This window comes from Lytechinus variegatus, chromosome 17, assembly GCF_018143015.1.
Source record: "Lytechinus variegatus isolate NC3 chromosome 17, Lvar_3.0, whole genome shotgun sequence".
In the NCBI taxonomy this organism is placed as follows: Eukaryota; Metazoa; Echinodermata; class Echinoidea; order Temnopleuroida; family Toxopneustidae; genus Lytechinus; species Lytechinus variegatus.
Genome location: NC_054756.1, coordinates 4,768,571 through 4,795,195, shown reverse-complemented (window position 1 = coordinate 4,795,195; position 26,625 = coordinate 4,768,571). Strand labels below are relative to the sequence as shown.

General features: G+C 34.0%; 1 protein-coding gene across 4 annotated transcripts in view; it reads left to right on the top strand.

The window, feature by feature from the left end:
* Positions 1-25,920, top strand: part of LOC121430824 (trafficking protein particle complex subunit 12-like) — a 70,839-nt gene extending 44,919 nt beyond the window's left edge. For all 4 annotated transcript variants that reach the window (XM_041628237.1, XM_041628239.1, XM_041628238.1 and 1 more), the window contains exons 6-13: positions 8,900-9,038; positions 11,198-11,310; positions 12,159-12,231; positions 14,063-14,136; positions 16,477-16,575; positions 18,425-18,525; positions 19,054-19,141; positions 23,963-25,920. In XM_041628237.1, the coding sequence (XP_041484171.1) occupies positions 8,900-9,038; positions 11,198-11,310; positions 12,159-12,231; positions 14,063-14,136; positions 16,477-16,575; positions 18,425-18,525; positions 19,054-19,141; positions 23,963-24,205 (930 nt within the window). In that variant the 3' untranslated portion in view covers positions 24,206-25,920. The remainder of the gene's footprint in view (positions 1-8,899; positions 9,039-11,197; positions 11,311-12,158; positions 12,232-14,062; positions 14,137-16,476; positions 16,576-18,424; positions 18,526-19,053; positions 19,142-23,962) is intronic.
* Positions 25,921-26,625: the final 705 nt, after the last annotated feature.

The following is a 26,625-nucleotide window of genomic DNA, read 5'->3' as shown; positions in this document are numbered from 1 at the left end:
ATTTGGTCATAAAGAGAAAATCTTTCAACTTGTAAATTCTCTTCAGTCCTATGTAGGAATTTGCTACACAAAAGACTCTTTTGTGGAGCAAATTGTGACGTAATGCCAAAAAATTATTTCCTGTACACTGTATGTTGATAAAAATGAAAGTATCATTGTCTAATTTCTCTTCATGCTAACATACAAAATTCTCAGAGTTTACTTTGATTTAGACATTATGTGAATATTGAGAGGAAATCTAATTACAAAGGTCAAGGGTTACTTTTCGAGCTCACGGTAAAAAGATATCGTGAGAGATGTGTGAATATGTCAATTATATAACAGTCATGTATTGTCTATGTCAATAGCGGTATATTGACAAAAAAATTATAGATCCATTGTTGTACAATTCCTCTTCACACAAATTACACTAAATAGGCAAAGATGAACAGAAGGATTTTTTTTGTTTACAAAAATACAATCTCTCATAATTTGAACATGTATGAAAATATCAAGAGGTTTGATATTAATTCCAATAATCAAGAGAGTTTATCAAGTTCAAGGTAAACTTGTTTGTTTCATCATCGTGGGAACAAAATCAAAAGATGGGCGTGAACAATTTTATCATATCAGCTACGGTATGTGTATCAGGGAATAATTGTACCAATCAAATTTAAGATTACCAAATATGGTTATTTAAGAGAAAAACTTTCAATTATTTATTCTCTACTTTCTATGTACATGTAGGATTTTGCTACACCAAAGACTTTTTGAGCAAATTGTGACGTAATACCAAGAAAATTATTCCCTGTATATTGATAAAAACTAGAATGTCACTTGAATTCCTCTTTACACAAACATACAAAGTTTTCCTTAATGTAGACACTATGTGGATATTGACAAGGAATGGAACAAGAAACGACACAATGATCCAGTCATCCAAGGTTACTTTTTGAGCTCCAGGTATTAAAACGTGATTGTTTCATTCTCATTGTGAGAATAATGTCATAAGATGGGCGTGAACAATTTGATCATATATCAGGGAATAATTTTTCTTACGAAAGTAGATTAATACATTACTAATTTGGTCATAAGAGAAAATCTTTCAACTTCTAAATTCTCTTCAGTCCTATGTAGGATTTTGCTACACAAAAGACTTTTTTTTCAATTCAATTCATTTATTTCCATATTCAAATTGTACAATATAAAAAACATGATAAAATACAAACAAGAATCAATTAAGAATGACAAAAATACAACAACAAAAATACAAAAAACAACCAAAGAAGCAGAACATAAAGTAATCTGAATATGGAGGAATTGCCAAAAAGCCAAAGACGCTTATCGAGGGCAATCCCAGAATAAGAGTAAAAAGATACATTCATATCATAAAAAACAGAAAGTGCGAGACAGACAGACAGGCAGAAATTAGAGAGAGGGGGGTTGGAAAGAAAAGGGAGAGAGATAGGGAAAAAATGAGTATAGAGAATTGACATTAAAAAGAAGAAGATTACGAAGAAAATGAAATATACATGCTAAGTATATCAAAAATCTACACGCAGTATATATGCCTTGTATTTACGTTTGAATGTTAACAAAGTCGGACATAATTTAAGTTCATCTGGAATGTTATTCCAGCATCTAGAACCAATGAAAGCAATGGTAGTTTTTGAGAAATTAAGTTTGAAGAAAGGTAAACGTAAATCCCCTTGTGCCCTAGTACTATATGAGTGTATTGCACTGTTCTTAGTAAAAAGATCATTAAAACTCATAGGCAGTATACCTTTGAAATAAGAATACATAAATATGGCAACTTGTAGAGCAAATAGTGACGTAATGCCAAAAAATTATTTCCACTATACTGTACATGTATGTTGATAAAAATGCAAATACACGTATCATTCTTGCCTAATTCCTTTTCACACAAACATACAAAATTCTCAAAGTTTACTTTTAAGACATTATGTGAATATTGAGAGGAAAGTATAAAAAAAAATGCAATGGTCTAGACATCCAGGGTTGCTTTTTGAGCTCCAAACGTGATTGTTTCATTTTCATTGTGAGAATAATGTCATAAGATTGGCATGAACAATTTAATCATATATCAGCTATGTACATGTATATCAAGGAATAATTTTTCTTACGCAAGTAGATTAATACCATACTAATTTGATCATAAGAGAAAATCTTTCAAAATCTAAATTCTCTTCAGTCCTATGTAGGATTTTGCTATGTAAGATTTTTTGTGGAGCAAACAGTGACTTAATGCCAAAAAATTATTTCCGCTATACTGTATGTTGATAAAAATGAAAATATCATTACTGCATATTAATTTCTCTTCATGCTAATATACAAAATTCTCAGAGTTTACTTTAATTTAGACATTATGTGAATATTGAGAAGAAATCTAATTACAAAGATGAAGGGTTACTTTTCGAGCTCAAGGTAAAAAGATATCGTGAGAGATGTGTGAATATGTCAATTATATACAGTCATGTATTGTCTATGTCAATAGGGGTATATTGACAAAAAAAATGAAAGATCCATTGTTGTAAAATTCCTCCTCACAAAAATATCACTAAATAGGCAAAGATGAACAGAAGGATTTTTTTTGTTTACAAAAATACAATCTCTCATAATTTGAACATGTATGGAAATATCAAGAGGTTTGATATTAATTCCAATAATCAAGAGAGTTTGTCAAGTTCAAGGTAAACTTGTTTGTTTCATCATCGTGGGAACAAAATCAAAAGATGGGCGTGAACAATTTTATCATATCAGTCACGGTATGTGTATCAGGGAATAATTGTACCAATCAAATTTTAGATTACCAAATTTGGTCATAAGAGAACAACTCTCAATTATTAAATTCTCTACTTTCCTATGTACATGTAGGATTTTGCTACACCAAAGACTTTTTGAGCAAATTGTGACGTAATACCAAGAAAATTATTCCCTGTATATTGGTAAAAATTAGAATGTCATTGTTTAATTCCTCTTACACAAACATACAAAATTTTCAAAGTTTTCCTTAATGTAGACATTATGTAAATATTAAGAAGGAATGGGAACAAGAAACGACGCTATAATCCAGTCATCCAAGGTTACTTTTTGAGCTCCAGGTATTAAAACGTGATTGTTTCATTCTCATTGTGAGAATAATGTCATAAGATGGGCGTGAACAATTTAATCATATATCAGCTATGTATATCAGGGAATAATTTTTATTACGAAAGTAGATTAATACCATACTTATTTGGTCATAAAGAAAAAATCTTTCTTCTAAATTCTCTTCAGTCCTATGTAGGATTTTGCTACACAAAAGACTTTTTTGTGGAGCAAATAATGACGTAATGCCAAAAAATTATTTCCACTATACTGTACATGTATGTTGATAAAAATGCAAAACACGTATCATTCTTGCCTAATTCCTTTTCACACAAACATACAAAATTCTCAAAGTTTACTTTTAAGACATTGTATGAATATTGAGAGGAAAGTATAAAAAAAAATGCAATGGTCTAGACATCCAGGGTTGCTTTTTGAGCTCCAAACGTGATTGTTTCATTCTCATTGTGAGAATAATGTCATAAGATGGGCATGAACAATTTAATCATATATCAGCTATGTATATCAGGGAATAATTTTTCTTACGAAAGTAGATTAATACCATACGTATTCGGTTATAAAGAGAAAATCTTTCAACTTCTAAATTCTCTTCAGTCCTATGTAGGATTTTGCTACACAAAAGACTCTTTTGTAGAGCAAATAGTGACGTAATACCAAAAAATTACTTCCTGTACACTGTATGTTGATAAAAATGAAAATATCATTATTGTCTAATTTCTCTTCATGCTAACATACAAAATTCTCAGAGTTTACTTTAATTTAGACATTATGTGAATATTGAGAGGAAATCTAATTACAAAGATGAAGGGTTACTTTTCGAGCTCAAGGTAAAAAGATATCGTGAGAGATGTGTGAATATGTCAATTATATAACAGTCATGTATTGTCTATGTCAATAGCGGTATATTGACAAAAAATGAAAGATCCATTGTTGTAAAATTCCTCTTCATAAAAATATCACTAAATAGGCAAAGATGAACAGAAGGATTTTTTTTGTTTACAAAAATACAATCTCTCATAATTTGAACATGTATGGAAATATCAAGAGGTTTGATATTAATTCCAATAATCAAGAGAGTTTGTCAAGTTCAAGGTAAACTTGTTTGTTTCATCATCGTGGGAACAAAATCAAAAGATGGGCGTGAACAATTTTATTATATCAGCTACGGTATGTGTATCAGGGAATAATTGTACCAATCAAATTTAAGATAAATAAATTTGGTCATAAGAGAAAAACTCTCAATTATTAAATTCTATACTTTCCTATGTACATGTAGGATTTTGCTACACCAAAGACTTTTTGAGGAAATTGTGACGTAATACCAAGAAAATTATTCCCTGTATATTGGCAAAAATTAGAATGTCATTGTTTAATTCCTCTTTACACAAACATACAAAATTTTCAAAGTTTTCCTTAATATAGACATTATGTGGATATTGAGAAGGAATGGGAAAAAATGACACAATGATCCAGTCATCCAGGGTTACTCTATGAGCTCCAAACGGGATTGTTTCATTCTCATTGTGAGAATAATGTCATAAGATGGGCGTGAACAATTTACTCATATATCAGCTATGTATATCAGGGAATAATTTTTCCTACGAAAGTAGATTAATACCATACTTATTTGATCATAAGAGAAAATCTTTCAACTTCTAAATTCTCTTCAGTCCTATGTAGGATTTTGCTACACAAAAGACTCTTTGTGGAGCAAATAGTGACGTAATGTCAAAAAATTATTTCCTCTATGCACTGTATGTTGATAAAAATGAAAATATCATTATTGTCTAATTTCTCTTCATGCTAACATACAAAATTCTCAGAGTTTACTTTAATTTAGACATTATGTGAATATTGAGAGGAAATCTAATTACAAAGGTCAAGGGTTACTTTTCGAGCTCACGGTAAAAAGATATCGTGAGAGATGTGTGAATATGTCAATTATATAACAGTCATGTATTGTCTATGTCAATAGGGGTATATTGACAAAAAATGAAAGATCCGTTGTTGTAAAATTCCTCTTCACACAAATATCACTAAATAGGCAAAGATGAACAGAAGGATTTTTTTTGTTTACAAAAATACAATCTCTCATAATTTGAACATGTATGGAAATATCAAGAGGTTTGATATTAATTCCAATAATCAAGAGAGTTTGTCAAGTTCAAGGTAAACTTGTTTGTTTCATCATCGTGGGAACAAAATCAACAGATGGGCGTGAACAATTTTATCATATCAGCTACGGTATGTGTATCAGGGAATAATTGTGCCAGTCAATAGGTTTACCATTATATTTGGTAATAAGGGAAAAGCTCTCAACTATTGAATACTTTACTGTCTTAATATTTTCATGTAAATGAAGGATTTTGCTACAAAGAAGATTTTTGTGGAGAAAAAATGCAATGTAATATCCCAAAAATATTCCCTGTACATTGATATAAAATAGAAATATTATTTTTTGTCTAATTCCTCTTAATAACACAAACAATACAAACTTTTTAAAGTTTTCTTTTAAGGAGATTGAAGTCTTTGGAACAAGATACATGTAGCTTGTGTGAAAATAGAAAAATCAAAGAAACAGATCAACGAAAGTTTGAGAAAAATCAGACAAATGATGAGAAAGTTATGAGCAATTGAATATTTTGATCACTGATGCTATGTAGATCCTCACATTGGAAATGCGAGAAAGATGATGTCACTTGTGAACAACTCTCTCCATTACTTTGATTTCACTTTAAACTGCCTCTTTTTCACATCTATCAGTAGAGCATATAATCTTTCTACAGGAGGGCATGTAATACAGATTTTTCAAGAATACATCATGGATAAAGAGTTTGTATCATCATATTAAAAAAAAGCAAAAACAGGCATTTGGGGGTATTTTATAGTCCATCAAAGGGAAAGTTGTTCACATGTGACATCACACATCCTTGTCGCATTGCCAATAGGAGGATCTCCACAGCATTAGTGATCGAAATGTTCAAATGCTCATAACTTTCCATTATTTGTCAGATTTTTCTCAAACTTTCTTTGTTCTTCTTTGATTTTTCTCTTTCGACATAAGCCTACTTGTTCCTGATGTTTCATTCCCCTTAGTAGAATTTAACATCATGGAAACAATATTAAAGAAAGATGTGAATATGTCAATTATATAGCAGCCATATAATGTCTATGTCAATTGGTATATATAATCAATAAAAAATGAAAGGTCCATTGTTGTTAGCTCATCCGGCCAACAAAAGATGAGTGTGTACTGTGTAGACTATTAAAGGCAATGCAAGTGGTCATTCCCACCCCATTATACAATTATTTTTGTCATTTAAATAAGTGTCAGTCTCCTCTCCTTCAAGTCTGCCATTATCATATTACATTCACTCATTCATCATGTTCGTTGCCTTTTATGCCTTATTTAAATTGTATAAATTTTAAATGTATAACCATTTTTAATGCATTTTACTATGTAATAATGTGCCAAAACCAACTTGTAAGCATGATTTTTCCAGCTTTTGCTGTTTTTTTCATGTATGATTGTTAACATGTTTGATTATCAATAAAGACCATTTTTGAATTGAAATTAAATTGAATTGAAGGGCAAGATGGGCTTGTGCCATAACGTCTGTTGTCCCTCCACAATATAAAAATGCTACTACTTAGCCATTTCAAGTCCGATTACAATTCTGTTTGCTTTATATGATAGCAATAGGTGGGGGATTCAAAACTTCTACACAGAATTTCGAAATTCATTAAATATGCTAATTTATGTGCATTTTTCAAAATTCACAAAAAATGCTTTTTCTTCTTTATTTGTTGACCGATTTTGATTTTTTGTTTCTTTCATCTGTAGAGCTTCATGAGATTCACCAATCTTCTACACAGAATTTAGACATTTTGACTTGAACAATTTTTTTCCCTTTTTACGCGAAATTAATTTATTCATGTTTTTAAAAATTCACGTAAAATGCTTTTTCTTCTTTAATTGTTGACCAATTTTACTTTTTTCTTCCATCTTGTAGATTTTTATGAGGTTCACCAAACTTCTACACAGAATTTTGAAATTTTTTTAAGTAGAAAATTACTGCTAATTTATGCAAAATTTATTAAGAAATCATAGAAAATGCCTCTTCTTCATTTGTTGACAGATTTTGATATTTTTTCTTCCATCTGGTAGAACTTCATGAGGCCCACCAAACTTATACACAGAATTTTGACATTTTCAGGAGAAAATTATTATGCTAATTTATGCAAAATGTATTCATAAATCACAGAAAACGCCTCTTCTTTATTTTTTGACAGATTTTTTTTTTTTCTTCCATCTGGTAGAGCTGCATGAGGTTCACCAAACTTGTACACAATTTTTGAAAATTTTGTCTGGAAAATTATTTATCATAATTTATGCAAAATTTATTCATAAATCACAAAAATTGTTCTTCATTTGTTGATCAATTTCAATTTTGTTTGCTTTATATGATAGCTCGAGGTGGTGACACAAAATTTCAACATAGAATTTTTGAAACTCATTAAATATGCTAATTTATTCATATATTTTAAAACTCACAAAAATTACTTATTTGTTGATTGACTTTGGTTATTTTTGTTCCATCTGAGAGCTACATTAGGTTCACCAACGTTCTATGCAGAGTTAAGAAACTTTGACTAGATAATTATTAATACTTTCATATGAAATTAATTCGTAGATCACAAAAAAATGCTTCTATGTCATTTCTTCATCAATTTAAATTCTTTATCCTCAATTTATGTCACCAAGATAATTCACTACAGTGTCAACTGGGCCGAAATTAAAATTGTGTTAAATTTTGTTGCGACATGCCGGATGAGCTCCACATCATTGATGTGCTAGTTAAAGTTTTCTTCTATTTTGATAGTTTGTGAATATTGAGAGGAAATAGAAAAAAATTACATGTATACTGCAGCCATGGGAATATTTATTAAAAAAATGAATGTTTCATTATATTAAAATGTCAAACTCCTTTTCACCAGATGAACAGATGGACTCTTTTCTGAAACAAAATTCTTACAAATATACTTTTTTCTTAGTATACAATATCCGGGTTCCATGATGTTGTGTCCCAATGATATCATATAAATTAAATGAGAAAATGACTGTAATCATTTCCATGATAGAGATTGGTCTGACACAATATATAAACCAAAAGCTGTGAAAAATTGAATGAATTCAAACCCCAGTCCCTTGAAAATCACCAACACAGATAATATTTCTCAATTGAAAATGTTTCACTTTCACAAATTCACATTGTACGGTGTACATACATGTACAAGTATAATAAAATGGGCCTTCAATGTAAGGGATGTTGTACATACGTACATATTTTTCCCCATGAAACTACACAGTTTTTGTAATTGGAAATCAAGTAATTTGTTTTTTTTTTATTTGTTCAATGTGAAAATGGCGATTCCGATTGGCAAAGGGTTATACATGTATGCGATTCTGTTGACAATTAGATGATTGTCCTTTTAACATCTTGTACCGACCCCTCACTCTCTGTCTCTTTCCCCTCCCCCTTTTCTCCAATCCTGTCTGTCTCTCCTTTTATCACTCTCTGACCCCCTCCCCCCCACCCTCCCCCTCCTTTTCTTTCTCCCTCTCTCACCTCCCCTCCTTTTTACTCTCTCTCCTCTCTTTCTCCTTTTCTTTCTACTCTCTCTTCCTTCCTCATTTTTTTTTCTCCCTTCTACTCCCTCCTTCCTTTTCTTTCGCCCGCTCCCTCCCCACCCCCCCCCCCGCCCTCTCTCTTTCTCCTCCCATCCATAGGTATGGTTTACCAGGATTTCAGTGTTGATAAAGCTACAGCAGTTCACCGCAGCAGAGCAAGAATTAGATGCGTTTGGTACAATGGATAAGCCTGATCTATTCTATGGCTACTACCCAGACCTCTACCCTGGCAGACAAGGTGACTTTCATAAAGCGTTGATTGAGGCCCATTGAAGGGTACTCCAGTCTTTAAAAATACTATAAAGTAATTAATGTAACACTGGAAAATTCCATCGAAATCAGATCAACAAAGTCGTTGAATTTTAAATTTTGGCAATATTTTGCGAGATAGTGTCATGAATGCATGTTATCATGTGCATTATTTAGGTGTGCTGATCATATCATATCTCCACTTTCCCTTTTTATTTCACTAAATGAAATCATAATCTATGGTTTCATACAAGTGTGTAAAAATGTTCCCCTTGTATTATGATGATGCATCAATAATTGATATTATGAGGTAAATCAGTAGCAAATCATTTTGTTACGTTCTTGAGGATTTTGGTAAACAATTTTTTTTAGTATAATAAGACAAAATAATAAGTTGGGATATAACATTTCTGTAACTACATGAGATATTTCTCACCCATTTATAGTTGCAATCAAATGCAAATTCCCAAATCAAACTGAATTGTAACCAATCAAAAGTGCACATTCAGGGATCCAAATGTCGTCGTCCGTCACAAACCTTATGACACATAACTCCACAACCGTAAGTCACTTTTCAATCAAACTTGCTTAGTAGATGGACTTGGGGGACCTGCATGTTATGCTGCAGTCGGAGGTCACATGGTAAGGTCAAAGGTCATTTTCAGGTCAACGTTAAAGTTTACATGCAAGTCAACGTTTAAGTTTACATGCAAGACTCTTATGACTCCTAACTCCGCAACCGATAGTCACTTTTCAATCAAACTTGCTTAGTAGATGGACTAAGACTCACGAAGTGTTAAGGCACGCTCAAATGCCATGCACACATGATTTCTAACATCGATAAATACACAGTAGCGCCATGGACCGAGCCACAGAGGATTATCTATTGTTACTGAGGGTGTTGTGACCATGCTCAGCACCTTCAGTAACAATAGAACAAACCTCTGCAGACAGGGCCTTGAGGATCACCTGTCCTCTTTACATGTAGCATGATTTGACCAATGCGGTGATGTCTTTATACCGTCAGAGGCTGGGAATTTAAGTGTGACTTTGTGACCCCCCCCCCCCCCCGATAGCCACTATTCACAAACAAGTCTTTGAGCCAGTTAGCTATCCCCTTTAGTCGCACCCTTCAAGCATTGTTTAAAAGTAGCTTTCCAAAGCTCTTTGAGGGTGCGTTTATGCGCCACCCAAGAATCATGATTCAAATCATTATTGTGTTTTAATAGTCAAAGTGAAAATAAACGCCTTTCAGATCTCAAACATGAAACACAGAAAAGGGGCGTTTGGAAAGACGGATCTGTAGAATCAAACAAAAAAGGTTGTGTATAAACGCAATGTGATCTGAATCATGATTCGATGACGTCACTGCATTGGGCTACTTCTCGTTTGACTCTTGCCAAGCTCAAGGCACGGGCTGTACTCAGTGTTTGCGCATGTGCTACATGTATGCATGCATTTCTTGTCACATGCAGGTAACTTCATGTTCTGCGTTGGTCATCACATCGTCCACTTCTTTTTTTTTTATCATGTCTTTAACTTCAAGTTCTAGTAATGATCTTGACAGGCAATGATCTCTATTTTTGTCAGTGTCAATACGCTGAAGTTCACTTCCGAACACCATTTTTGATAAACCGACAAGATGAATAGAAGTAAAGAAAATGAGGTATAATAGACTGAATTCTGGAAGCAAAAGACTGATTTTTCGAGAGCTGATACACATGCAAAAAGTTGACCTTCCTCTGTCAAATTGGGCACTGGATCAGCCCGAATCCTGGGAGAAACAGCATTAGAATGAAGGCCGTCTTAACGCTGATTTTGTTGTATTATGATTTATGTCCGTGTTTTGAATCATGATTCAAATCGTTCTGGCTTGAGGTCGCTTAAACACAGCCTTAGGCTTTCCTGATGCCTGTTTCACAAATCTGTTGGTAGGTTACGAATGACTCTATGCACAACTGGAACATGATCTCGGGTGATAGTCAGCTACAGAGGGCTCCGTTGGGGCAAGAAAGTTTCACCACTCATGCGTTATTAAAAAGTCAGTCATACATGTAAATTATGAGCATTTTATATGGAACTCCGATTAGTTGCAAAGCAATCAAAGATTTTGTGTTATCTTGTGTTATCTATATCTCTTCTCCACAGGTTCTATGGTGCCTTTTTCATTTCGTTTGATCCATGCCGAGTTGGCTATGCATGTGGGCAAGCACCAATTGTGTTTGGATAGACTCTCTGCCATTTTATCTGTTTGTCAAAAGGTAAGATTCTTAAATCTTCAAGTTCATTATTTTTGTCTTTATCTCAAACTCATATGGTACAACACCTACATTAATTACATGTACTTAGCTTGTTGTATGCAAGCAAATGGGAGGTTGAATGCAGGGGCAGCGGAACGGTTTTCAAATGGGGGGGTCTGAGCCAAAAGTGGGTGCTGACCACGCAAAAAATTACAATCGTATGGTAAGTTTAACATTTTTGTACATGGTTTGGGAAAAAATGGGGTACCGAAGCGCCCCCCCCCCCCCCCCCCCGACCTGCTTTGCTCTTGATTATTATTTTATGATGGTACTACGCTTAATTTCAAAGGTCATGAGAAATAACAACAAATGAAAATCATGTAGGAAACTTACATATGTCTATAAGTCTATTTTCAGCAATGTCATAACATACATGTAGGTTCTTATATTGCCATAATAGACCTGGATCTGCTATTAAATTTTTACTCAGTTTCGCTACATGTAGTAGCTTCACTCAAACTACCTTTGGAGCTGTAAGAAAAAATAAGTCACTGCCGAACGTGATGACAAAAATCGCCAATAGTCTGACGACTCATTATTTACTCGTTTTGGAACAATTACCAAAAATGTTTCAAACCTCACAAAGACTTTGACAGATCATTCCCTGGAATTGTCAATTGGGGCACAAACCAGCTTTGAATATTAAAATCAATATTTTGATAAATTTCTTAGGAATAAGTGAATGATTTTAATAGGCCTTCAAGTCTGATACCCAGTAACACAGAGAACATTACTCTTGGAAACGCCCACATTGCATGTGATCGCTTGATGATTAATATCATTATATAAAATTGTTTTGTTTTTGATAGATTCTTCAGAATCTCAGAGATGGGAAGTCAGAATATGGACGATCTATAGAGCTCTCGGAAGAGAATAGAAAAGGTAAAAACCTATTACATGTACATTATGAGCAATGTGACCAAAAGATGGCGCTGTTTACTTAATGAATGTTAGATGATGTTCAGAGTTTTTCCTTTCCATGAGTACAATAACCGCCCAATATAAATAAGTTTTTGTACAAAAACATATGTACCTCTTTTGAGTTGAATTTTCATTAATTTGATAAGATTTCAGTCCCTCTAAAGGTATTGAAAACAGTGGTATAAACATGAATTATGCCTGAAATCTGAATTACGAAAAACTAAGCGCCATTTTCATGTATCATAATGTCATTTCATATCAAGTGAGAAATCTCAAAGATGTATCGTTGTTTTACATTATATTAGATTTGTACATGTACATGTATTTCAAGATAGAGAAAATTAGTAACCTTAAATAATACATTTATGAATTTTGTCTAAATACACAATTTCCTTTGATTTGTACATGAATTCACGTTTTTGAGCAGTTTTGGGTCTGACATTCACTTACATAGTGTTGCGTAATTTCATAACCGCATACTCAGGCATCACAAATTTGGTCTCAAAAGTTGCGCAAGATCTGAAAATAAAAAGTCAGCAAGCGGCGTGGTTGAAAAATTTCGCGAGGCGAATTTATTGTGAATATTCTGAAAGGACAAGTCCACTCCAACAAAAAGTTGATTGGAATAAAAGGGGTAAAAAAAACAAGCATAACTCTGAAAGTCTCATCAAAATCGGATGTTAAATAAGGAAGTTATATTTTAAATTTTCCTGGTAGGTACATGTATGCATATTAGGCAACCGATGATGTAGGCCACTCACTATTTCTTTTGTATTTTGTTATATATCAAATATGGAATAATTCAATTTTCTCTTCATTGTCATAAGAAACAAAGTTTTATTTCTTCCTGAACATTAGGAACTACCAACATTTTGTGGCTCAACCAAGAGGGTCTTAAAAATTAAAATATTGTATAATTCAAGCAATAAAAAACAATTGTGAGTGACATCACCAACTCTCACATTTGCATATCACTGAGTTGTAAATATATACTGGTAGCTGTTTTTTTGAAAAATAGCAAAAGTTAGAAATGTCTTATTTTACATCTGATTTAGATGAAATTTTCAACGTTATTCTTGTTTGATTTTTCTCTATTGATTCAAATCAAGTTTTTCCTGGGGTGGACTTGCCTCTCTCGCAAATATAAATAAGATCAGTGGCGGACGCAGACCCACGTCATACAATGAAAGTATCCAGCCCATGCAGAAATATAATAGAGTCGCTTCTGTCCCCAGACAATTGGGTCAGAGAAATGCATTGAATTTGGATATCTTGAACCCGCGCCTGAAGAAGATTGTTGCCTTCACCATTAGATAGTAAAGAAAAGGAGTACTGTAGTAAACAGAAGTAGCATACAATGTATTAGCAAAATTTGACGTTTTGCTTCCCATAATTTTAGCATGTACTTACACTGTGGTCTAAGTTAAAGTGACTTCAGATTACGGGCCTGTGTGTTACGTCATAGACTTGTCAATATCAAGCATATACATGTACATGACTTCAAACGCATATTCCACTGCAGATAATCACACCGTTATATTGTAATTCAAACTCTTTTGATGGTAGGAAATCTGAAACGAAAAAGAATTGTTCTAACAAGAATGTTTTAAAGCCATTGACTCTGATAATCTTCAGTCAGGATGGCATCTTTATGGATCCCTATAAAACAGCAACTAGGTTTCAAAAATGTTGCAAACAGTTTATAATGCCTTTAGCATATGACATTGGATAAATACAACTTGATATGAAGTGATAATTGTCTTTATTTTTTCTTCTTTTTTTTCATTTGCAGCATCTTTGATTTTGTGGGAAAGTAGACAAATTCGAGTGCTTCATTCAGTAGGAAACTGCCTAGTCAGTATGAAGGTATGGTTTTCTTCTTGAGTCATATCACTAATGAGAAACTACCTTTTTGGTAAAAAAGTATGCAAAAATGCACATTGTCGGGGGCATTGGTAAGAATATAATGCACAAGGAATAGTTCTAACATGCACGAGGTATAGCCAAGGGCATTTGGAATGTTTCAATAAACAAGTGTTGAATTATTCTAATGCTGGAGCAAAATGGTACATGTATGTGCAATATATTATTTTTTTATGTGGATCTTTGTTATTTTGATAAAACTATCCTCATCTAAAAACCATGACCAGTCATTTGAACTAATCATTAGTACCAGTTACATGTATTGGCAAACTTTCCTGTGAGCTAAAATGATTGACTTTTCTCATCATGCATTTCAGCCAAGATTAGGATAAATGTCACCATTTTATGGTTTAGACCATGTCACTTAACATGTTAGTCAAAGTCTTTGTGATATTCAAATGGATAGGTTTTCTCAAATTTCTCCCTTTTTTCATGATATTTAAAGTCCAGGGGTCCGTTGCAGAAAGAGTTGCGTTTAAACGCAAGTCAAAAAATCAATTGCAAGTCCAAAATGCGCGTTGTTGATTGGTTGAATATCAAGTTGCACATGATTTTTAGATTTGCGTTTGATTGCATCTCTTTCTGCAACGGGCCCCAGGTTAACTTAATATGCAAGTTTTGTGCATATCCATGGTTGGCAGCCCATCAGGGAAAATTATTTTACTTTTATCCAGTCAGAAAAATCAGGGAAATAGATTTTAAAATATCTCAAATCAGGGAAAATGCCGCAAATGAGGGAAAAGTCAGGGAATTTTGATCAGCCTAAGAGACGAAAGCTTGGTAGTCAGTCAGACTCTGGTATATTGTGTTGCATATCAAAACAACATCCATTGAATGACTGGTTATGGTGGTAATCAGTTTTACATCATTGTTTTTATACTGAAAATACATGTAATTCACTTCAACACCTTTTATAGAAAACATGCAAAACTGGGAATGGGGTTGAATAATTATCAGAGAACATTTAAACTTCATCAGGGAAAAATCAGGGAATTTTTTTTTTAAATTGTATTATGTTTTAAGCTATAATTTATGCTATAATGTATACAATTTATTTGTGTGTTCAAGTGAAGAGGTGAGGGTGTGTATGGGTATGTGTACACTGTGTGGAATGGGGTGCTGATTGGCGCTTGCAGTGCAAGTGTAGTGGCTGTGCTGCGGGTGCTCATTTTCTGGTTTAAATTAGAAAACCGGCACTCGTGGTGCAGTCGCTGTACAGCACTGTTTGTGCTAAATTAGCATTTTATTTTTTACAGTGCATACAAATATGTGTGAGTGTGTGTGTGTGGGGGGGGGGTGGGGGTGGAATGTGTGTACGAATGTCTTTGGCTGTAGGTGACCCGTGGGTATGTATTGAGGGTGTATGCATGAGTAGTTCAAATGTGTAGAGATAAGTATTGTAATCTGTAGCTGCATTGTTATTTGCTTTGTTTACGATCACCTTTCTAACTTTTAACTGTTAAATTTGTACCTTATTCTTTAATCGTGTAACATTTTGAGTTAGTTCTTAGTATACATAAGTTCGTATTTATAATTTTGTTATATCTGTATATATTATGTGTATCTACTATGTAATTAAAGGGCCCCAACGAAAACCAGTGTTTGTACTGATTGGGCCACCCTTTTTAAATATGTGAAATAAATAAATAAATAAAAATAAATAAACCCTGATATCTTTAAGCAAATACTAGATCTTTAAGCAGTTACTTCAGTTCTATGTTGCTCTTATGTCAATTATTCTTTTAAAAATTTTCATTTATTCATTTTTATTCCTTGCATACTTGCCTATTCTTTTACTGAAGCAATGGCTTTCAATCAACTGTTGTTTTAATACATTTGATCCATTGTGTCTTCCATGGGGATTACTTCTACTTTAGAGTAATTCCATGAAATATTGATGTTTTTCCAAACAGCTTCCATCCCTTCCATTCCAAATATTACTATAATTTATGATCTACTCAAGCAATTATACTTTGAGAGCAAAAACCTTTTCATATTTGAAAAGGTTTGGTGTTCAACGAATAAAGGGATAGAGCCTCGTCGATCTGGCGCTGCACAGCGGCTGCCGGGCCCACGATCAATTGGGCAAAAGCAAATTTTCGGAGTATTTCATTTTCATGTCTAGTTCGAACAATAAATTATGGATTTATCTTTTTTTATCATATAAAGCTCAATGGGAGACAAATTATTTCAGGATGTTTCTGTGTACAGGGATTGGCTTTACATACTTTGTTGATTTAATCTTTATGGATTGATATTCTCACTCTCTCATTTTTCCCCCAGGAGTACATGCAAGCAGTGAATGTGTTTAAGTCATTGGTAAAGAAAGAACCAGAGAATGAAATCAACATCATGAGCGGTATTGCCAGGGTCTATCTTCAGGTGATTCTTATACATGTACATCTTGTTGGTTTGTGTCCACTTGGTCTACTAGCAGATGGTCTAATTGCAGTTTGGTCCAATCGTTACATGGTCTAATACTCACCCCTGATCTAGATGCTCTATTGCTCTATAATTTCACTTCTTGTTTATTCAAGATTTTGTCAAAATGAAAATTCAGTCCATATAACTGTTCATGTAATCATATAGATTAGATGGTGTTAGACCGAACAGATGGAGGACAAAATGGATGTACAGTGTAGCCTTGCTGAAAATTAGAAGAAATAATTGTGAAATGGCCATATGGCAAATAGAACAAATGCTTAATAGATGAAGTGGTTGTAGATGTAATAAGATCAGACCATGTAGGATAAGACCGAATTGAATTTGGACAAAGTGGGTGTAGACCAAGTGGCAATGTACCTCTTGATCTACATTTCTTTTCTAAATTTTTATTCATGCAAAATAGATTCTTAGCAAACATTTCTAAACAACACAATGCAAGGGTTAGCGATGTTGATAATTACACAAAATGGATGATATTCACATGTCGATTTTTAAAGATGATGTGCTGCGGGCAGAAGAGGCCTTATGTGGCTAAAGGTACTGATGGTGATTGTCATAATTGGTGATGCTGCTGATGATGATGATGGCAATGATGATGATGATGATGATGATGATGATGATGATGATGATGATGATGATGATGATGGCGATGATGATGATGATGATGATGATGATGATGATGATGATGATGATGATGATGATGATGATGATGATGATGATGATGATGGCAATGATGATGATGATGATGATGATGATGATGATGGCGATGATGATGATGATGATGATGATGATGATGATGATGGCGATGATGATGATGATGATGATGATGATGATGATGATGATGATGATGATGATGATGATGATGATGATGACTATGATGATGATGATGACGATGACTATGATGATGATGATGATGATGATGATGATGTTGATGAGAAGGAGGAGGATGATAATGAGTAATGAAATTGGTGATAGTGTATTGATGCTTGTGATAAGGGTGATGATGGAAATGGTGTGATAGTGTTTATTAATGTGATGATGATGATTTGATGATGATGATGATGATGATGATGATGATGATGATGATGGAGATGATGATGATGATTTGATGATGATGATGATGATGGAGATGATGATGGAGATGATGTTGATGTTGATGATGAGGAGGATGATAATGAGTTATAAAAATGGTGATAGTGTATTGATGATTGTGATAAGGGTGATGATGGAAATGGTGTGATAGTGTTTATGAATGTGATGATGATGATTTGATGATGATCATGATGATGATGATGGAGATGATGATGATGATGTGATGATGATGATGATGAGGAGGGGGATGATAATGAGTAATGGAAATGGTGATAGTGTTTTGATGCTTGTGATAAGGGTTATGATGGAAATGGTGTGATGATTATGATGATGATGAAGATGATGATGATTATGATGTTGATGAAGATGATGATGATGATGATAATTATGATGATGATGTTGATGATGAGGAGGAGGAGGATGATGATGGAGATGGTGATGATGATGATGATGATGACGACGGTGGTAATGGTGATGTTTATTATAGTAATGATGGTGATGATAATGGTGGTGATGATCATGATTATGATGATATTAACAATGATTTTGATAATGAGGATTCGGAAGACCATGGTGATAAAATTTTATGATGATACATATGATGATTTGTATCAACAATTCTGTCTCGGCTCTGTTGCTATAGTATTGCTATTATGCTAAAAATACCTTATTCTCTGTCTTACCCCTTCTGTAGCTTGGAGACTTAAAGTCTGCCCAAGATGTGTACAGTGAGATTGAGAAGAAGATTACCGCTGCTGGGTCTTCGGTCAAAAATGCTAGAATACATATCAACAGGTCAGCATACATGTAGTCCCGTTACATGAATCCACTTCCTCTATCCGTAAAACATATCAGTTGTTATAATGAAGTACTTGTATCGACTTTATTTTTTTATTATTTTAATTTCATGTTTGATTTTTGTTTTTTTATCTTACATTTAAGGAGACATCTTTTGTTGTAGTTACCTGTAGCTGGTTCCACTGATTTGATTTTATTACAGTTATATAGTTTTCAGATCTTATCACAATTCTGTGGTGAGCAATTAAGATTCATTTCCCCATGGCAATTGAAGGTATTGGCTCGTTCTTCTCATTTGAATGTGAACTCTGGGATCAGCTAATAACATGCAAAATCCCCTTCCCTTAAAAGCCGGCAGTCGGTTAAATATTCAGGAGCTTGCTTTCAAATGAATGAGTGAGTGATTTTAAAATTTGCTCTTGGTCTCATGGAATTACTAAATGAATAAGCATGTTTTCAGATTTTTTTTTCTTTTGGACTGAACGAATGAAAGAGTTTACATGTAAGTTTTGTTCTTTCTTGCAGAGGTTTTCTGAAAGTAGCCCAGAATCAGTATGCAGACGGCTACAAGCATTTCAATGAAGCACTCAAGATAGACCCTACAAACTTCATGGTTTGTACAATCTCCTTCCACTAATTAAAGGACAAGTCCACCCCAACAAAAACTTGATTTGAATAAAAAGAGAAAAATTCAACAAGCACAACACTGAAAATTTCAGCAAAATCGGATCTAAAATAAGAAAGTTATGGCATTTTAAAGTTTCGCTTATTTTCAACAAAATAGTTATATGAACGAGCCAGTTGCATCAAAATGAGAGAGTTGATGACATCACTCACTATTTCTTTTGTATTTTATTATATGAAATATGAAATATTTTGATTTTCTCTTCATTGCCATGTAAAATGAAGTTTCATTCCTCCCTAAACACGTGGAATTCCATTATTTTAACATTTTGTGCTTCAGGCAAGGAGGTCCTAATTGTCAAATTCGTAAAAATTGAAATATTGTATAATTCAAACAATAAAAAACAAAAGAAATAGTGAGTGAGTGACATCATCGACTCTCTCATTTGGATGTAACTGGCTCATTCATATAACTATTTTTTTGAAAATAAGCGAAAGTTTGAAATGTCATAACTTTCTTATTTTACATCCGATTTTGATGAAATTTTCAGCATTGTGCTTGTCTGATTTTTCTCTATTGATTCAACTCAACATTTTTCTGAGCTGGACTTGACCTTTAATGCTAGGGACATATGTTTGCATGTGGGGCTGTGCTCAATATCCGCAGCTGGACCCACGAATGCACATCCTATTTTCAGAGTAGCAGTCTTACTATTGGTTATCTAGGTACTAGTAATTAGCTCAATATAAAACAAGTAATGTGTGAACTGGACTGGTGATGTAGTGAATTGCAGACGCAGCAGGTCTCACAGTTGCAATGCACACAGACATAACAGACAAACTAGAATGAGCTTCAATTTGTAAACAAATTTTCGGCATGACTCCTACGTGTTTACGACCGCATGCTCGACCTGTAACGAAAATCATAAGTCAGAAAAAAATTAGAACCAGTGGGATTCGAATCTGCCATTTACACATAGGAGTAATGGCGAAAATTTGTTTATAAATTATAATTTCCTCCTATTACAGCCTCTTTATTTACTAGAATGAGCTCGTGCAAAGGAAATAATATGCAAAAATAAAGTAAAGAATGCACTAGAAAAAGGCCATTGAACTTTGTTAACAAGATTTCCAAACAATAGAGAACTCGTGAGCCACAAGCGTTGGTCTATGTAATCTCTTACTTGGTATATTTTTCTGTACCATATTGAGTGTCACTGTGTATGCAGGGACGGATCCAGAAAAAAAAGCATTTTCATCTAAGATTGAGGGTCATTTTGTCTGCGGACAATTTGGCAAGCAAATAAAGGGTCCTCACTTTCAAAGGGGAATGGCACACTTGGGTAAACACTGTATATTTACATTCAAAATTTTGATTATGGCTGTCAAAAGAGGGGCACGGGCCGGCTGTGCTTCCCCCCACCCTCAGATCCGCCACTATGTATGTCTGTATTTGAGCAATAAGCAGCTAACCACATGTCAAATGTACAACGGCATGACTGTAGAAATGGGCAAAATCTCGATGGGTGGAAAGTCATGAATTTTTAACCGTTGCTTAGCTTGTTGGTCGATTCACTTTGTATCTACTGTTTGAAAGGTGCTTTTAGTATACATTTTCATTATTTGTATTAAAGGGAACCCAAAACCCAGGAAGAGAAGCAATCTTATTTGAAAGAGTGGAATGAGAGGAACATTTTAAATAAAGTTTCATCGAAATCGGTTGTGAAATAAGCAAGTTATGGACATTTAATAAGTCTTGTTATACATGTACTTTCTTTGGGGATCCTCAAATTGGCAGACGTGCTTCAAAATGGCTGATTTTGTGGACAACTATTTGTTTTGTACACAAATTTTCAGATTTTCCTCCTTTCAAATTGCATCTTGCCTCCTGAGCATAACATATGTCATGGGAAAAAAATTCACACCACATATGTCAAGGTCAGGAGGAGATGATGTAAAATATGTAAAATAAAGGGGGAAATCTGAAAATATGTGTACAAACCAAATGGAGAATTGTCCACAAAATCAGCCTTTTTGAAGCACGTTTGCAATTTGAGGATCCCATAGAAAGTACAGCGAGACTTGTTAACTTAAATGTCCATAGCTTGCTTATTACTTAACCAATTTTAATGAAACTTTCTTTTTTGTACCTCTCATTTTACTATCTCCATGAAGATTGCTTCTCTTCTTGGGTTTTGGTTTCCTTTAACTCACACACCTGTCATGTCAGTCTGCATTCACAGTTCCCACAGTCACGGAAAATCCTGGAAAAAATTTGTGGTCATGGAAAGTCAGGGAAAAGTCAAGGAATTTGGAAAATTTGTGAAAAGTCATTGAATTGCATTTAACTCTTGGCTATGGGAGCTTTCTGGTCTGTTGTGTCTCGCAACTCTCATACTCTATGAGCATACTCTGCTATTATAATGGGTGTTCATGTAAACCAGCAATTCAGTCGTGGAAAGGTCATGGAATTCTGTTTTCAAATATCCTTGGGAACCCTGGCATTGTTTCTGAGATGAGGATGCCTCTCTCAATTCTCAAAGTGCCCTATCAAGAATTGCATAGAAGCTGTGGTTTTCAGTTATCACTTTGATGGTTGACTTGGGGAAATGTATCGTTGCCAAATAAATGAATAAATCGGTAAACAATTATCATGATTATACAAATGCTATTTGTACCAAAAATTATAAACTTTTTAGGTGTAATTATCAAATTATAGCCTAATATTGCAAAATATGCATTGCATAATTAATTAGCCGAAAACAGAAATAACAAATTTTCCCAAAAGGTACATGTTATGTATGCAGGATTTTGCAGTATCCATGTTGATGAAAGCGAGTATTATAAAAGAATATTGTAGATAAATAAGATTTTAAATGGTGCAATTTGGCAGCCATTTTGTTTATGCAAATTAGGTGGTCAAGACATTATACAAATAGCGAACAGGCATGAGTGCGATGGTGCGAGATTTCGCATGAGGTGAAAGAAAGATGCTCTATTCAATGAGGCGTTAGCCGAGTTGAATAGAGCGTTTCTTTCACCGAATGCAAAATCTCGCACCATTGCACGAATAAGAATATTCGCTATTTGTGTTGTACAACGCCTCGGAATCTAGCGAAAATATGAAAAAACACAAGTTTTTCCCTCCAGTAATCTATGAAAAGGGAGCAAAAATATTGAAAGCAAAAAGCAAAATCCCACAAGCGCACATGATCTTGGACAACATTGCGCATTTAGCCAGCGGGCTGTACGCGCATTGTTACCTTATTCAATGAAATCGCATTGTGACGTCACCTCCTAAAGCCGTGCAATGGTACATTTTGGACGGTACATTTTGGATGGTACATCTTGTGTGCAACGGTACGAATGTGTGACATTCAGCCTCCCATTTGATCGCGTACAACAAGTTAAGTAGGCGTTGTACAATATTTCATAGTGAGAGATTGTAATCACTCTGATACATGTGACTCCTCTGTTCACACTTAGAATCTCATTCTTAAAGCCTATCTTTAGTTTGGGTAATCCTTCCAAATGTGCATGTCACTACCAGGGTATTCCATTTTCTTAACTAGATTATATTAAAGGGTTGGTCCAGGCTGAAAATATTTATATCTTAATACACAGTATAGACTTAACTGACCAAAATGCTGAAAATTTAATCAAAATCGGATAACAAATAATAAAGTTATTGAAGTTTAAAGTTTAGCAATATTCTGTGAAAACAATCCTCATGAATATTCATTAGGCGAGCTGATGATGTCACATCTCCACTTTCCGTTTTCTTTAATATGTTATTACATAAAATCATATTTTTTTCATTATTTCATACTTGTGTGAACGATGTCTCCCTTATAATGAAATAAGTTGCAGCAATAAATATCTAATGCACTAAATCAGTTGTCAATCCAATTTTTCTAGTTCGTGGAGGAAAAAATTTGAATAAACCTAATTTCATATAATAAAATACAAAAGAACAAGTGGAGATGTGACATCATCAGCCCACCTAATGAATATTCATGACGACTGTTTTTACAAAATATTACTAAACTTTAAAATTCAATAACTTTGCTATTTGTTGTCCGATTTTGACGAAATTTTCAGCATTTTGCTCAGTGAATTCTACTCTATTCACTAAGCTATAAATACTTTCAGCCTGGACCACCCCTTTAATAAGTGTGCCAAAAAAGTTGTGGTGTGAGGGATATAAACTGATAATGTGTTTTATTATTGGATAAATTCACAGATTTTACATCAGAATGTAATACAATCGAGTGCCTAGTCAAAATAGGATATCTGCATATTTTTTTCTTGTTTATTAAAAACCTTTTCAAACAAGGAATGGGCTGAAAATTTCAGGATATGATCTTCATTGGTAACAATTTAATATCCAGTTACTGAGTATGTAAATTAAGTGCACAAATAGCATTTTAATAAATAAAAGATTACCAAGAGAGGGCACTATATTGTAATTTAAATCGTAACGGTCAGAAAAATGCAATATTTAAATTTTAATGGGTAAAAAATGCATTCAATGACTACTGCACAATTGTAGTATTGTTGTGTTCTATGTTACTTGAGTATTAGTTCTTCACATTACTTGCCCTTTACCAAAGCTATAAACAGGCTTCAATTACAAATTTTACATTGGAAGTTGAACATTTACAGTTGGATTTTACTTCTCTTCTTATTCTTCTGTAATTTGGCGGCAACCAGTCAAAAAATGACAATTTTGCAACTGCTTTTCAGAGTTTTTTGGAGGTTTTTAACACTTGTTATTCTTTCTCTTCTCCTTGCCATTTATCTTCTGTAGGCCATTAACAATGTCTCGGTATGCTGCCTGTACCTCGGCAAACTAAAGGAGGCACTCTCACTTCTTGAGAACCTGGTGAACAAAGATAGCAGCGAATTCTTAGACGAGTCTCTCATCTTCAATCTCTGCACGCTTTATGAATTGGAGTCGTCAAAGAGCATCGTCAAAAAACAGAACCTTCTAAGTCTTGTTAGTAAGCATAAGGGGGATGGGTTTAATGTCAGTTGTCTTAAAATGCCATAGCTGGTCCCTGGTGTAAAGTAAAACTTGTGTATGAAGTCTGCTTGATGGATAGAGATTGTCAGAGGCATCGGCCAGTATTCTAAGGTCTAGTTTTACATTGGCCATGCTATATACGCTCTGTGCTTATTCTTTCTCATATCCTTGCTCCAAGTTGGTATTATTCACTCAAGCAATTGATAAATGACCTGAAGGATTAGTATTGATTAAAATCACTCAATCTTTGTCCAGATAGGAAGTGACCGATCAAATAAAGGATATACAATACGATCCATTGGCAATTCAGTTTTAGGGGGAAATATCGTAATAGCATTTTGATATGAAGATTCCAAACTGTTAAAATATTTGCAATAAAAGTTCTGAATAGTAGTATGACTACCAAAATAAAAATACAATTCTCTTGCCGTGCACCCTGAAAGACTAATAGCTTAATTAGTCATCTTTGAAATGGGCTACATTGGGAGCCAATAAATATGGACTTTATTTCTACCACAAGACTTTGCAGTAAAGTAGAATTTAGGTCCTAGTATTCTTAACATTCATTGTGATCTTCAAATAAGATGATTATAATTGAACTGTCATATTTAGTGAAATATGTATTTGTTGAAAAATTGGTTCACAGATGGGTCGTATAGTGGGTGCACCACAAAATGCACCACTTTGACCCTTGTAAATGTGCAAGGTTTTAGTATTATATTTTGATCAATGTTGAATGATGTCATGAGTTTGCTTGCATAACTCAATGCAGTTTGAATTTCAATAAAAAGAGGCTCTTGCTAGTGAAACAATTTTGGTCGCCACTCATCGTGTTTAACACAATAAATGTTGCCGAGCTTTGTCTGAACATGACTGAATTTTTAATGAAGAGTGCAATATAATATTGACTGGGTTCAAGGGAAATCTGTATGGTATCTGCCAAAATTCAACACCAGTCAGTATAATATAAACTTCAACTTTATATGTGTGATTCAAGCTTTTATTAAGAACAATTTTTATGCATGTTTGTCTGTTGGTACTTCTGAGGTTTAGGTTTTTCATGAAGTAATCCTTGAGAAGTAATTAAGACGTGAATCGTTACCACTCAGTGCCATGCAGATACACTAACACGTACATAATATTGCACTTGGGCTTGATCGGCAGGGGGATATGGATATCATAGTCATGGATTGATAATTTAGTAGGAAAATTACAAATACTGCAGATGGGTGTATGAATATCATGGTTATCAGTCTTAAAGGTGAGCTGTGGCTAGGCCATTGTGATGTATTTTGTGTTGAGTTACTCAGTAAGGCAGACAAAATATGTGTTAATATCTTGTCTCTTTTTTTGCCCCATTCAGGTCCCAGGGGGGGGGGGGGCACTTTACATTGACGAGTGGATACCATGCGTGACCAAACAAGTAAAAAGGACGCCTTTTTCAAAATAGGGCATGTTACGTACATAAAATAATAAGGGTGTAAAAAACTCTAAAATTGGAATAAATTTAAAAGGGTATCTATTTCGCTAGGAAAGCTACGGTACATGTTTATGATCAAATTTGCAAGGGTTTAAAAAGACTAATAAAGGATCTACTTTTTGCCCCAACAGTCAACGTTACGTGTTTAGAGTATGATTTGCGCGAGTTGGGGAGGTGGGCCGTACTAACCCAATGATGTAGGTAAAGGTAAAACCGACCTCCATGAAATATAAAAATATCGCTGTACTTGTTTAGGGGTTCAATTCAGGGAATACTTTCCTAGGGAATTGTTTTGTTTCCAGTACTTGTTATGGGTAGGGTTTCACAAGCCAATACTTGTTTAGAGGTGTATTTTCAGAATATGGAAAATACGTGTTTAGGGTGCTTTTCGAGACCCCATGGTCGCGCCTGGTATCTACTCATCAATAGATGGCCTGTAATTAATGCATGTAATTTCATGTACCCATAGACGATATTTTCATTGTTATGTGCATTTATTACATGTGTTTAGCCAAGGAGCATGAATGTGATGGTTAATAACGTTAAAAAGGAGTCTTAAAGGTATTGTTTAACTTTGTGAGCAGCCAATTTAAAAAAATCTCAAACCAAGATGAAACATGTGTACAAGTGCATGTATTAGAACTAATAAACCCTGAAAACAACCATTATTGAGAATGAAAAGCTAAAACTACAAGGCAAACCCCGATTTTGTAAATAGGTGTCTTATAGACACCTAAAAATTTTTGTACACATAAGTGTATGGGATGAAATTAAGATGGTGTTTCCGGTCACTTTATATTTCAATTTTTGAAGCACTAAATAATTATTTTCGAATGCAATTTTTTCTGGGCTTCATTTTTGTAACATATCACAGACACAGGTGACAAGTGTGACCTTCTAGCTCAGATTTTTTAAACTCAAACCAATGTTAACCAATCACTTTAAGTTGAAAAAGGGAATGAAAGTG